The 12,811-nt window shown below is 38.2% G+C and overlaps 1 protein-coding gene across 1 annotated transcript in view; it reads left to right on the top strand.

Annotated features, from left to right (window-relative positions):
• col27a1b (collagen, type XXVII, alpha 1b) overlaps positions 1–12,811 on the top strand; it is a 425,030-nt gene that overhangs the window by 398,552 nt on the left and 13,667 nt on the right. Inside the window, exons 51-60 of the mRNA XM_052036787.1 lie at positions 87–140; positions 4,400–4,462; positions 5,229–5,282; positions 5,405–5,440; positions 8,941–8,958; positions 9,484–9,519; positions 9,689–9,715; positions 10,136–10,201; positions 10,348–10,516; positions 11,529–11,638. Coding sequence (XP_051892747.1) covers positions 87–140; positions 4,400–4,462; positions 5,229–5,282; positions 5,405–5,440; positions 8,941–8,958; positions 9,484–9,519; positions 9,689–9,715; positions 10,136–10,201; positions 10,348–10,516; positions 11,529–11,638 — 633 coding nt within the window. The remainder of the gene's footprint in view (positions 1–86; positions 141–4,399; positions 4,463–5,228; positions 5,283–5,404; positions 5,441–8,940; positions 8,959–9,483; positions 9,520–9,688; positions 9,716–10,135; positions 10,202–10,347; positions 10,517–11,528; positions 11,639–12,811) is intronic.

Below are 12,811 nucleotides of genomic sequence, written 5' to 3' on the forward strand. Positions count from 1 at the left end.
TAACATCCCTGTCTGTGTTTAGTGATACCCCCAGCCTAATGGGGCCTCTTATTAATAACTAACCAATATGTATTTGTTTATTTTAGGGAGATCCTGGAGAGTCTGGCTTCCCTGGGCTGATGGGAGTATTTGGACCAAAGGTATTGGATCTGTGACCATTTTCTGAGATTTAGGATCACTTTCTGTTTTCCATGAACTGTTTAGAACCTTGTATAATTTGGTAACAGATAATCTAAAGAAAGCCATTGGATTCTCAACCAGCATGTTGATCAGAGTTTTTATTTTAACATTTATTTTGATTAATTAATGTGTTGTTGAGTAATTCACTATTTCACCATCAACATGATTTGTTTATAAACTGTGTATTTCCTTTACATGGTGTTGCTATATCCTGCAAAAAACTCATTAACTATAGAGCAAGTATCGCCAGTGGCCAACATTATATGAGCATCAGATGTCAGATAGGTTTAAGTAATTGTACATGAACTTCTTGGTTGTGATTCATGTAAGTGGATTAAGTTAGATTTAAAATAATTGAGAGTGTAACCAATATTGACGTCTTTGTGTAAACAGTCTCATATCTTATATATGTTCTTGACCACTAGGGAGCTATTGAAATGTTTAGTTTTTAACCACTGTAGGTGCAGTTTTTGTCCCCTCAACTAAGGAAGGTTATAGTAGCATCAGAGGCAGTCCAAAGGAGATTCACCAAAGTAATTCTTGGGATGAAAGGGTTATCCTATCAAGAGAGACTAAACAGGATCTGTGTTCTTTGGAATTCAGAAGAGTAAGGGATGAACTTATTGAAACATATAAAATCCTAAGGGTGCATGACAGGATTGATGTTTAGATGTCTGCACTAGTGGGAGTGTCTCAAACAATGGAACGTCATTGCACGGTAACGGGTTGGTAAGTCATTTAAAACCGGGGTATGTAGAAGTTTCTTCTCCCAAAGGGTAGTGAATCTCTGGAATTCTTTGCCCCAAAGAGTTATGGATGCTGGGTCAATAGAAGTATTTGAAGTGCAGATAGATAAATGTTTTAAAGATTGAGAAATTAATGCCTATTGGGAACTGGCACACGAGGAGTTGAAGCCAGCATAGATCAACCATGATCATATTGAATGGTGGAGGCAGAGAGAAGCCAGATGGCCTCCTCCTGCTTCCATTTTCCTGTGTTCTTGTGTATTTAGTCATTTTAAGCACATACCCTTCATATACTTTATGTATCACCTATGGACGTTTTTCAGTTATTCTGATATTAACATAGCAATGATACACAACTGCATATGATTTTTACATTAATTGTATCCACAGTTTGCTGATGACATTCTCTTTACGGCCAGTAACAGCTGATTTATGCTTGACCAGCCCACACTTCACATTCATCTCCCACAGGGTCCCCATGACCACACAAACTATTTATGACCACTCACTCACAAAGTCCTGGAGGTGTCACTAGCACAGTTTAAAAATTAATTTAAAAAAAAATAAATTAACATAAAACACTTTCCCGTGGAAATTAATTTAAAATATTAATTGATTATAAAAGATAAGAAACAAATAACCTAGCTTCACTTACCTTTTCAACAGAGGTCAGCAACCCTTTTCTAATGAATTGGAGCAAGCTACATTGCCAGTTTTGGCTGGGCTAGAGCAGAGGGGCCAGATGAAAAGTCAGGTGGAGGCGAGGAAGCAGAGAGGGTGGAGGCATTGTTGGAGTGAAAGTTATTGACGTTAGCAAGTAATGGAATGATTGAACCAAGCTGGAAGCCACTTACAATCGATGCATTGGATTAAAGAGGTAATTAATGTGAACTGTTCTGGTATCCACATGGCAAAAGTTTAAACCTGCAAATCTTTGGAATCTACACTTTTAGAGAAGCCTCAAACTGTCCATCTCAATGAGCATCAATTCATATTGCCCTTTGCTGCACCAATATTAAAGTCCTATTCTAAACTGATGTGTAAATAATACATATCTGAAAGGAGAAACAAAATGGATGAACATACACTGCAGAGCTATGAAGCAGCAGCTGCAACAGTTTGTTTTTATATGATACCCAACATAGCAAAGCATGGAATATCAAACAAAATTTGAAAAATTGCACTTGCTGCTCCAATATTTAGGAATGGTGAGAGGGAAATCAAGGAATAATTTACTAGTTAGCCTAACATTTGTGGTTGGGGAAATTACTGGAATCTGTAATTGAGCATAAAGTGACTGTACTCCTTGAAAATGTACAGTTGGTCAGGGAGTGCCAAGATGGATTGTAGAGGAAAGGCAAAAAACTGCAGGTGCTGGAAATCTCAAATAAAACCAGAAAATGCTGGAATTACTCAGCAGGTCAAACAAAAAGGTCTTTGACCTGAAACGTTAACTCTGTTTCTCTCTCCACAGGTGCGGCCTGACCTGCTGAGTATTTCCACATTTTCTGTTTTATTGTGGATTTGTAAAGGGTAGGTCATGAATTTTTTGAAGAGGTGACTAAAGTAGGATACAGGATAATGTCAAGTGGTGTTATTTATGTGCACCTCGAGAAGGCATTTGAAAAGTCCCTCATAAAAGGCTGCAGCTAAAGCTCATGAGCAGCAACGTATTGACCTGCCTAGGAAATTAGCTGTGTGGCTCAGTAGTGTTCTTCAAGGATTTGTTTTGGAGCTATCACGATTCACCTTTTCGTGCAATAAGCCTATTCTGTGACAGTTATGCCTCCAAGCCATTTAGAATGGGCATTTTGAGGCTCGGTGGCTCCCTTAACATTCCTAGGAGGGTCTCCTGGCCTTTTGCACCTTCATGACTTGCTGTTGTTGTGCGCTCATATTTCACACCGATCACACTTATAGCATCAACGTGATGTGACAAAAATCTCAGAAGGCACAAGGTTAAAATGTCCCTTCAAGGTTTTTACGATGTTCTCATGAGATCTTGTCTATAGAGCTTTTTTACACAATTTCTCATGTCTTCAGCCCAACATCCAGCATCAATATCACTTTCCTCTCTTTGCATGTGACTTTGTTACACTGTTTTGTGTCCTCTCTGGGACTCATTCTCAGGAACACCTCCATTCGTTCCAATAGTAGTGCATATGGCTAAGATCTCTTGTACTTCTCAAGCTCACTGATATATCCATCAGATCCACTACCTGCCATTATCAAGGTTCTACCTGGAGAATTGTTTATTTTTTTGCTTCATACTTGAGTGCTGCCCTGCAACTTCCTGCAGCATTACTATCTTAAACGTCGCCAGTGCCTAAAGGCTCTTTTCTGTTGCAGTTCATGAAGTAACAAGAGTAGAGCTACCAACAAAGCATTCTTGAATGAAGACTACCAGCAATCAATTAATAGCAGTGGCTGATACAACAGTGTATCAAGGGTCATACTACGTGGTATAGACACACACATGCAAGCATGCACACAGACACATACACACAACACAGCCATGGGTAGAAACCTGATTAGAGGTATTCAACAAGATACGTTGGAAAAGATGGGCAAGGATTTTGAAAACTGCAGCATATTCAGAGGTTTTGGTGAGGAAACGGAGGTGGTGGACGGGTGATGTTTGCAGGAAGAAGGAAATGAAGAGCAAAGAGTGGGGTGACAGCATATTCAAAAAATATGGGGACAGTTCCTAGGGAGTGAAAAACATTAACACTATTTGCCAGCGTAGGTGCTGGGTTATATGATGGAAAGTTGAGTGGCTTCAGTGGAGCTGAAGATACATCTGGAGATGGTATGCAGGGAAGTGAGTGAGAAACCATAACATTTTATTAAGAGAAAAGATAAGCTTATGTGTTCATTGGACAGTTCACCAGAACTAAGAAGTGATGAACAGGTCCTTTTGTGGGGCAGAATGAAAATGTTAAGGGTCAACTTCTAATTCAAGGAAGTATTTGGTTAGTCAGACCATTATAAAAATAAAAAGCTGAAAGCAGTTTAAGGCAGTAAAAGGAGTTACAAAACGAGCCTAGTAGTGAAGCATGCAGATACAGTACTAATTGTGTAACTGTAGCACAAGGGTTTAAAGAAATAGATCTGTAACACACCGTCTTCTGGTTAGCAATGCCACAGTCTCATTGAAGGCTCCTCCAGTGTTTGACAAGCTTGACACAATAGTGGAACCTCCTGAGCGATTCTTTGGACAATCAGCAATACTTAGGAAGTTTTCCTCTTCTATATTTAGCAGCCTGAAATTTCTCACCCACCAAAATCAACAACAGGAAAATTATATCCTGGGAGTGGTCAGGCCAGTTACTTAACAGTTGACAGTTATATTCTCCATTGCATTTAAGTGTATCTTAACATTTCCAGTCAAATTATCTTATTTATGAATGTGGGAATAAGTTAGAATTAGGATCACATAATTCATCATCTGCTATTTGCTTTTTTCTGTTTAGGGCCATCCTGGAGACGTGGGTTTTACTGGGATCCAAGGTCCAAAAGGGCCTCCTGGATTAATGGTAAGTAGTTACATATTACAGGAAATTCAGAGTTTTACATCATCAGTAATTGTACATATACTGTAAATAAAAGAGCTGGTATGGTCAGTTAAAGTTGAGTGATTACTGATTTGCTTAACTTCATTTTACCAAACCTGACTCTCAAAAGTTACAGCACAGTGCACATTTATCAATGCAACCAGCACCAGTAAACCCCTCATTCCGCTCAATCAGCAAAGGATGAACATTGTGGTCTTGAAATTGACAAGAGGGCAGTGGATGGCACCTTAATGAGCATTGCAGGCTATTTCAATTACATATTTTACTAGTTACTGAATTCGGAATTTACAATTCCACAAGCATGCATAATTATGAGAAACATCAAAATGAGTAAATGTAAAGATGTCGATTGCAGGAAGGTGATAAACCATGTGTTATGAATTACTGTCATCTATCTTCAGTTCTGAATTATTAAAGTATAATGGATATTATAAAATATAATGTTATAATAGTACTTTGTGTAAGCATTCAAAGTTTTAGAGTAAAACCATAGGGCAAAAATGTGCAAAATTCTGTGATTCTTTATTAAATTTGTACATTGGATTTAGTGGTTGTTGGGTGCTAGCATCTTTCTAACTTCTAGCCTTTGTGAATCTAGAAAGCTTAGTGCCCTGCTAAAATCATTAAAAACAACTTTGGAATCTGCTGTCTCAGTCAAACACATGCATAAATAAAATTGTGTTTGTAAATTGTTGGTGTCAGAGGATAAACTCTCTTTCCTATCCAGGGTAAAGAAGGCATCATGGGTCCATTTGGTTTGACAGGTCCTAAGGGGCATCCTGTAAGTATTCTTTCCTTTGCCTTTATAGTTGAATTAAAAAAATGCTTTGAATAATTAATATTTACATTTTCTTTTTATGCTAATCTAGAAATAACACATTCTGTTTCTTATTTGTTTCTCAGGGTCCAAAAGGTTACAAAGGAAATCAAGGTGATACGGTAAGATCAATATTGGAAAAACCTAAAAGCCAGTCTCTCTACTTGATGAGTAATTCTAACTTTATTTAGCTCTTCATTTTGAGGAACTTAATTTCTGTTCAGGATGCAATTTGTTATTACTTTTATTTTGTGCTGATTATGATAATGATTATCAATATTAATCAATAGATCACAAGGAATAGGAGGGAGATTCAGCCATTGGCCCTGGTCAAGGGAAATTTAGAAAGTTAAAGAGAAAAGACAATCAGATGGTGCTGAGTAGCTAAATGAGTAATAATAACCAGTCTAACAAACAATGAAGTGCATCTCCAATCAGGGTAAAAGCAGGGAAAAAAGGGTGCAAAGACAAATTGAAGGCTCTTTCTCTGAATGCATGCAGCACTTGTAACCAGGCTGACGAATTAATAATACAAATAAATGGCTATGAACTAGTAGCATATATGGAGATGTGGATCCAAAGTGATCCAGATAAGGAATTAAATATTACAGGATACTTAACTCTTAGAAGAGATGAAAAAGGACAATAAGGAAAAGGATAAAAACAATAAAGAAAAAGGATTAGAGCCTGGAAAATCAAGAAATAGAATCAGTTTGTGTGAAGCTAAGAAATAGCAAGGAGCAGAAAACATTGGTAGGAGTTGTGGTCTTGCAAATAGTAATGGCAAAGTATAATACTATACAAACAATAAAACTCCAATAATCTACTATCCAACTGTTCAGAAATCCTGACAGTTCAGCATCAGGCTCACCAGACGATGTTTTCTGTATTCCTTTCAACTCACTGGGGCCCTGGTTCCTGCACTCTCTTTCCATTTACTGGGTTCGGTGTAAAGTTTATTACAACACTGTGTAATATCTAAAGCATGATGGGATATTTATAGAAAAAAAATCCAGTAGTCTGTAAAATCTGCAGGTCCAATACCATCAAAGCCCTGAGTGTGCTGGATTTTTACTGTAAACAATATAAATGGGGAAATTAAAGGCAAATGTAACAATGGTAATACAGTAATTACGGGGAACTTTAACTGATGTATAGACAAGACAGTGTGAAGGACAAACTAATGGGAGTGTTTATGAGATGTTCTTCCAGACACTGGTCTGGAAAATCCAATAAGGGAAGAGGCTACTTTAGATTTTGTATTGTGGGGTGAGAAAGGGTTAATTAATGATGAACCTTCAGAGAGAGGTTTCTTAATTCGGTAGTATTTCATATAAAGATTGAAGGTAACTTAGTTCAATATAAGAAGTCTTGAATCAAAACAAACTAAGAAAGAACAAGGCATATGTTGATTAAGATAGATTGGGAAACCATATTAAAAGGTCTAATAGTGATAATGGCTAATATTTAAAGAATTGATAAATAGTTTACAACAAATCTAACTCCTTTAAAACTATAAAAACACAACAGGAAAAGTATTCAAGCCCTGACTAACCCGAGGTTATAGATGAAAGGAAAAGGTTACCAAAAAGAGCAGTGAGAATGAGAATTTGGAACATTTCAGATTTCAGCGTAGGAAGATGAAGAAATTCATGCAAAAAAGGGAAACTAGCTGAGAAATATTAAAAGCAAAGTGTAGTAGGTTCTAAGGATATGTAGAAAGGAAAAGATTAGCAAAAGTTAATGTGGGTCCCTTATAGACTGCAGTAAATTATATTGGCGAATAAGGAAATGGCAGAGAAATACCATAAATAATAGAGAACAATAGGTCCAGAATGACTGAGAAGCTGAAAGAGATTAACATTAATGACAAATGTAGTATTGGAGAAATCAATAAGATTGAAAGGTGATAAATCTCCAAGACTGGTGGCCTAAGTCTTAAGGTTTTGAAACCAGCAGCTGTGTAGACTGTGGATACAGTGATTGTTCCAAAATATGGTAGTTTCTAAAATAATACTCATAGATTGGAAGGTAGTGAATGTAACCCCGCTATTTAACAAAGGAGGGAGTGAGAAAACAGGGAACTGCAGATCTGTTAGCCTGACAGGAACAGTGGTAAAGTTTGTTATTAAGAAAATGTTTACTGGGCACTTAGATCCATTTTGAATATGCCCAATCCGGTTATCATTTTCTATTTATTAAGAGTTGTTGAGGTTCCACGTGGCAGAATAGATACGTGCAAACTAGCGGATATGTTTATTTGGACTTTCAGGAAGCCTCCGATAAGGTGCCTCACAACATGTTATTACACAAAATTAGCACACGTGGCACTGGGGGTGATTCTGGATTGTAAATTGGTGAAATGGACAATTGTAAAATGGGCAGAAAAGAGGATTAGGAGTAAGTAGATCTTTTTCAGGTTGGGAGGCTGAGATTAGTGGGATGCTGCAGGGAATGGTGCTCAGACCCCAGCTGCTTTCAATTTCTGTCAATGACTTGGATGAGGAAAGCAAGTGTAATAACAAGCCAGGTTGATGCTGGAAGACAGGATGACTTCTGAGAAGGCTGCAAAGAGGCTTCAGGGAGATATTAACAGACTAAATGAATGGGACACAGCAGACCAGAAAAATGTGAAGTCATCCACTTTGTTAGAAAAAGTAGGAAATCTAAGTTTTTTAAATATCATATTGAAAGATGTTGATGTTCAAAGGTACCTATAGGTGTTCTTTTGTACAAATCACCAAAAGGTAATATCCAGCTACAGCAACAATTAGAAGGACAAACAGAATGTTGGCCTTTATTGCAAGAGGATTTGAGTAAAAGGTTAAGAAGATTTTATTAGTCTCACTCGGGTACTCAGATAGCCCATAAAGACTTGCACTGTGTTGAGCACCAAATTAGTAATGAGATCAGTGGAAGAGAGTACAGGCCACAAGGTGGATACTTCTCAGTAGGTTATGCGCTTGTGCTCAATGTTGACGCAAAGTGAAAGGGGATTTGTTCTTATGCTGACATTGAAATGCCAGCAGCTGATACTGGTTAATAACCCTGAAGAGTAGCAGTTTCAGCTTCCTGCCACAAGACTCCTTCACCTTGATGAACATAAAATGTAACTGAGGGAAAAAAAACTTTTGCGGGGAGAAGTATAATTCTGGGTCCACGAATCCTCCAAGTAGCTCCTTAAGCCATTTCAGATATTTTCTTTAATTTCCTTTCCTACTGCTTGGGTACCTGTGAATCGTTGTGGCAATTGCTTATGTAAAAGTAAAAATTGACCAAGCAGCCTCCTGCCAGAACCCCAGTCCTCCACGTGCTCAGGAGCCACTGGATACATCAGAGTGAACAAGAGATGTTCTGTGCCTCCCTGTCAGAGGTCTTATATACATCTGTGCTACAACTAGTTATTATACCTCAGTTTGGTTCATGATCCGTGCATATGTTGGTTCTAATTAGGTTCCAGTTAGTCTGGGACAGCTGTTCTAAAGATAGGGATTTGTGCCTTGGCTGACTATTCATTACAGTGGATGGTTTTTATTAATAAAATATTTCTGAGAATCTCCATAGGACTTCCTTACTCATCGTTATCTGTTATTTTTTTTCTTTTTCCTTGTTTGGATGGCAGGGGCCACAAGGGCCAAAGGTAAGATGTTCCTTCTTTTAATTTTTCCGATTATGGTATTCTTTATCTTACCTGTATTTTGCTGAGGTTGCCTGGTATAATCAGCCTCAATATAAATTTTTCTGTTTAACATTTTTGTTGATATTGTAATACAAGTTGAAGAGCAATTCCACAAAGAGGAAAGAATGGTCATTCTAGTGCAAACTACAGCCCAGACAAAGAAGTCTTCCCATGAAGTGCTGCAGTTTAGCCCTGCTGAGCACATGTTCATAAATATATTGACAAAATAAACATATTTAGAATCTGCAGTGTTAAAGACAAGCCATATCCTACTTGCCCACCACAGAAAATAGAGTCCATTCTGCTCTGTAATTGTCCATGTGAAAAATGTTTTTATTTAATAGTACTCATTAGAATTAGGTGCTGCAAAACAATTGTAAACTTAACACCCATGAGAAAATACCATCACAACATTTTCAATATTCATTTCTTCTTGAACTTAATACTGGAAACTGATGGAGTACTTTATGCCTTCTAATGTTTTAGGGTCCAATGGGCCCTCGAGGACTCCCTGGACCACCAGTAAGTTCCTGGATTTCATTTTTTTTTATACTCTTAATATTATAACAACATAATTGCATGTTTTGAACTTTATATTTTGTGTTGGAAAATTGCTAATGTCACAAAGCATAATATAGGTAATAATCCAGCATTTATTTGTTGGTTAACTAATTTTTGATCTTTTGAACAGGGTCCTCCCGGAATTCAAGACGCACTTGTAAGTTGTTGAAAGTTACTCTTCTTAATTTTTCATGTATTTCAAAGCCACACATTATTAAACTGCTAAAACAATTAAGAGCTCAGAACACTTGCCCTCACTGTACATTTCATAACTGAGAGGTGATCACAGATGGATTATTTCATAATAAACATTTTCCACAATATACAATTATTGATAAAGTTTATTCTCCAAATGCAGTAACAGATTCTAATGGGTAATTTATAAAATACATCCTTTGCTATACAGTGACTTATAAAGTTAAATATATCCAACATACTTCTACAGTACTTACAACTGCAATTAAAAGCTGTACTCAGCCCATTGCTAACTCTCTGCAAGAGCTTTCCACTTTGTCCCAACTCCAAGATTGAGTTTCAAACTTTTTATATTCTTATTTTGTACCACTTATCTTTTCAGAAACATGAAGATCTAGGTGCTGCTTTACAAGCATATATCGAATCAAAAACTGCACTCAGGACAGAGGTAACTTTATGTCCCTCATTTATTTATTGAAATCCTTGACCAGTTGAAACCATTTTTTCCACATCTCCTGTCATGAATGCTTATTCAAAATTAATCATGAAATACTTAACTGGTTATTCAAGCCAACATTTATTTCCCTTCCCCAGAACTATCAGAATTCAGACCTACCTTTGATTGACCAGGGAGCAGAGATCTTTAAGACCCTACACTACCTCAGTAATCTTATCCACAGCATAAAGAACCCTTTGGGCACCAAGGACAATCCTGCCCGGGTCTGCCGTGATCTCATGAACTGTGAGCAGCGAATGAATGATGGTAAGTCCAGCCCCAACACTGATTTCTTTTACTAACGCAGTCACTTTACGCATCTTCCCAACACCTCCCCACCCCATCCCAGCATTACCATGCAATGTTAGTCTTAGTATCAATGAATGATACGGCATCAATGGAGGCCATTCAACCCACTGGGCTGTGCCAACTTCTTGATAATTATCCAATTGATTTCACTCCTTTATTCTTTCCCAGTTTCCCACTATTTATTCCCCTTCATGTTTGTCCAATTCTCTTTTGAATGTCACCATTAGATCTTCTTCCACCGCTGTTTTAAGCAGCACATTTAGCGTTTTAAAAAAAAGCACATCACATACAAAAATGTTTCTTTGTGTCACCTCTGGTCCTTTTGCGAAGCACTTTAAATTTCTATACTCTGCACTTGATCCATTGCAAGATCTGCACCTGCCCTCCTCCTGACCTCGTTCTCTAAAATCTACCCCTGCCACCACCTCCCCCCACCACCTCCCCTCCCCACCCCCCCACCCCCCCCCCCCCCCCCCCCCCCCCCCCCCCCACCAAACCAATTGACATGAATTTCTCCCTATTGAAATTGGCAATTTTGAGATGACTGGTTTTGGTGGAGTCATGAACCATCTAAAGATGCTTGTTACTTACATTAAAAGCCTGGTTGTGCACACACCTGGGCAGCTCTCAAACCGCTGGATGAACCTAGCCCAGTTGGGAACACAAGTTGCAGCGCTATATCCCACATGATCTAAAACACAACATCAGTGACACAATTGCTATCAGCCTCTGCCACTTGTATCAGGGTGTTAGCCAACTCATCAATTTCAGATGGTTTGAGAGTATGCTTTGAGTAGTAAATGTCTAATTACAGTCATTCCCAACCTTGTCTTGCTGGGCAGATACACTATATATGCACCTCAGACCATTTTGTAAATTTCATCTGAATGGTGCATTTCCTTTTATTTCCCAGCTTCCTACTATTGCTTGTGTACAATAATGGATCTCTTCTCTTTCGCATGATGTCTAGGCACTTACTGGATCGATCCCAACCTTGGTTGTACCTCTGACACGATTGAAGTAGCATGCAACTTCACGAATGGCGGGCAAACCTGTCTCAAACCCATCACTGTGTCAAAGGTAACGCTATGCCTTTAGTTATCTATTTTATTATATATTTTAATAAAACTCTATCTGGACTATATCCCAAAAGGTCCTTCCCAGTTTGGGCCTGTAATGTTAATTCCTGGATGAAGTAGCTGCAGAAATTCTTCATAGATAAGCCTGGACAGAGATGGACTTTTAAATGCCTTGAGATATGAGTAACTTTGCGATTCTCAACTCTTTATAAGGACTGAAGGGACACAAAATATCTGCAGGTTTCTAATCATAATCTTTGTTTGGGTGCATGATTCCCTTATAGTCCAAAAATCTGTTGATCTAACCCCTTGTATATGCTCCATTGTGGAGCATACTGAGCAGAGGATTCATAAGAACACAAGGAAATAGGTGTAGGCCACTTGGGTCCTCAAGCCCATCCTGCCATTCAATATGATCATGGCTAAACTATGATGGCCTCAGCTCCTCTTCTGTGCCAGTTCCCTATAACCCTCAATTCCTCAATCTTTCAAATATTAGTTTATTTTCACCTTATATATTTCTAATGATCTGACCTCCAATATCCCCAGGGATTGAATTCCAGAGAGTCAGTGCCCTCTGAGAGAAGAAATTTCTATGCACAAATGTGAATCTTTGAACATAGAACATAACAGCACAGTACAGGCCCTTCGGCCCACAATGTTGTGCTGACATTTTATCCTGCTCTAGTATATCTAACCCTTTCCTGCCACACAGACGTCCATTTTTCAATTGTTCATGTGGCTATCTAAGAGTCTCTTAAATGTCCCTAATGTATCTGCCCCCATAACCTCTGCTGGCAGTGCGTTCCACACACCCACCACTCTGTGTAAAAAAAAACTTACCTCTGACATCCCCCTTATACTTTCCTCCAATCACCTTAAAATTATGCCTCCTCATGTTAGCCATTTTCACACTGGAAAAAAGTATCTGACTGTTCACTCTATCTGTGCCTCTTATCATCTTGTACACCTCTATCAAGTCACCTCTCATCCTCCTCCTCTCCAAAGAGAAAAGCCCTAACAAACTCAACCTATCACAAAAATTCCCCACCCAAAGAAAATAGCTTCTCAGCTTCTACTGTCAATCCCTTTGAGAATGTTATACCACCTTTCGTTCTTCTACACCATAGTGAGTATAAGCTTAATCTCTCTTTAAAGGAAATTCCTGTAATCT

The sequence above is a fragment of the Pristis pectinata genome, chromosome 23 (assembly GCF_009764475.1).
Source record: "Pristis pectinata isolate sPriPec2 chromosome 23, sPriPec2.1.pri, whole genome shotgun sequence".
Lineage (NCBI taxonomy): Eukaryota > Metazoa > Chordata > Chondrichthyes > Rhinopristiformes > Pristidae > Pristis > Pristis pectinata.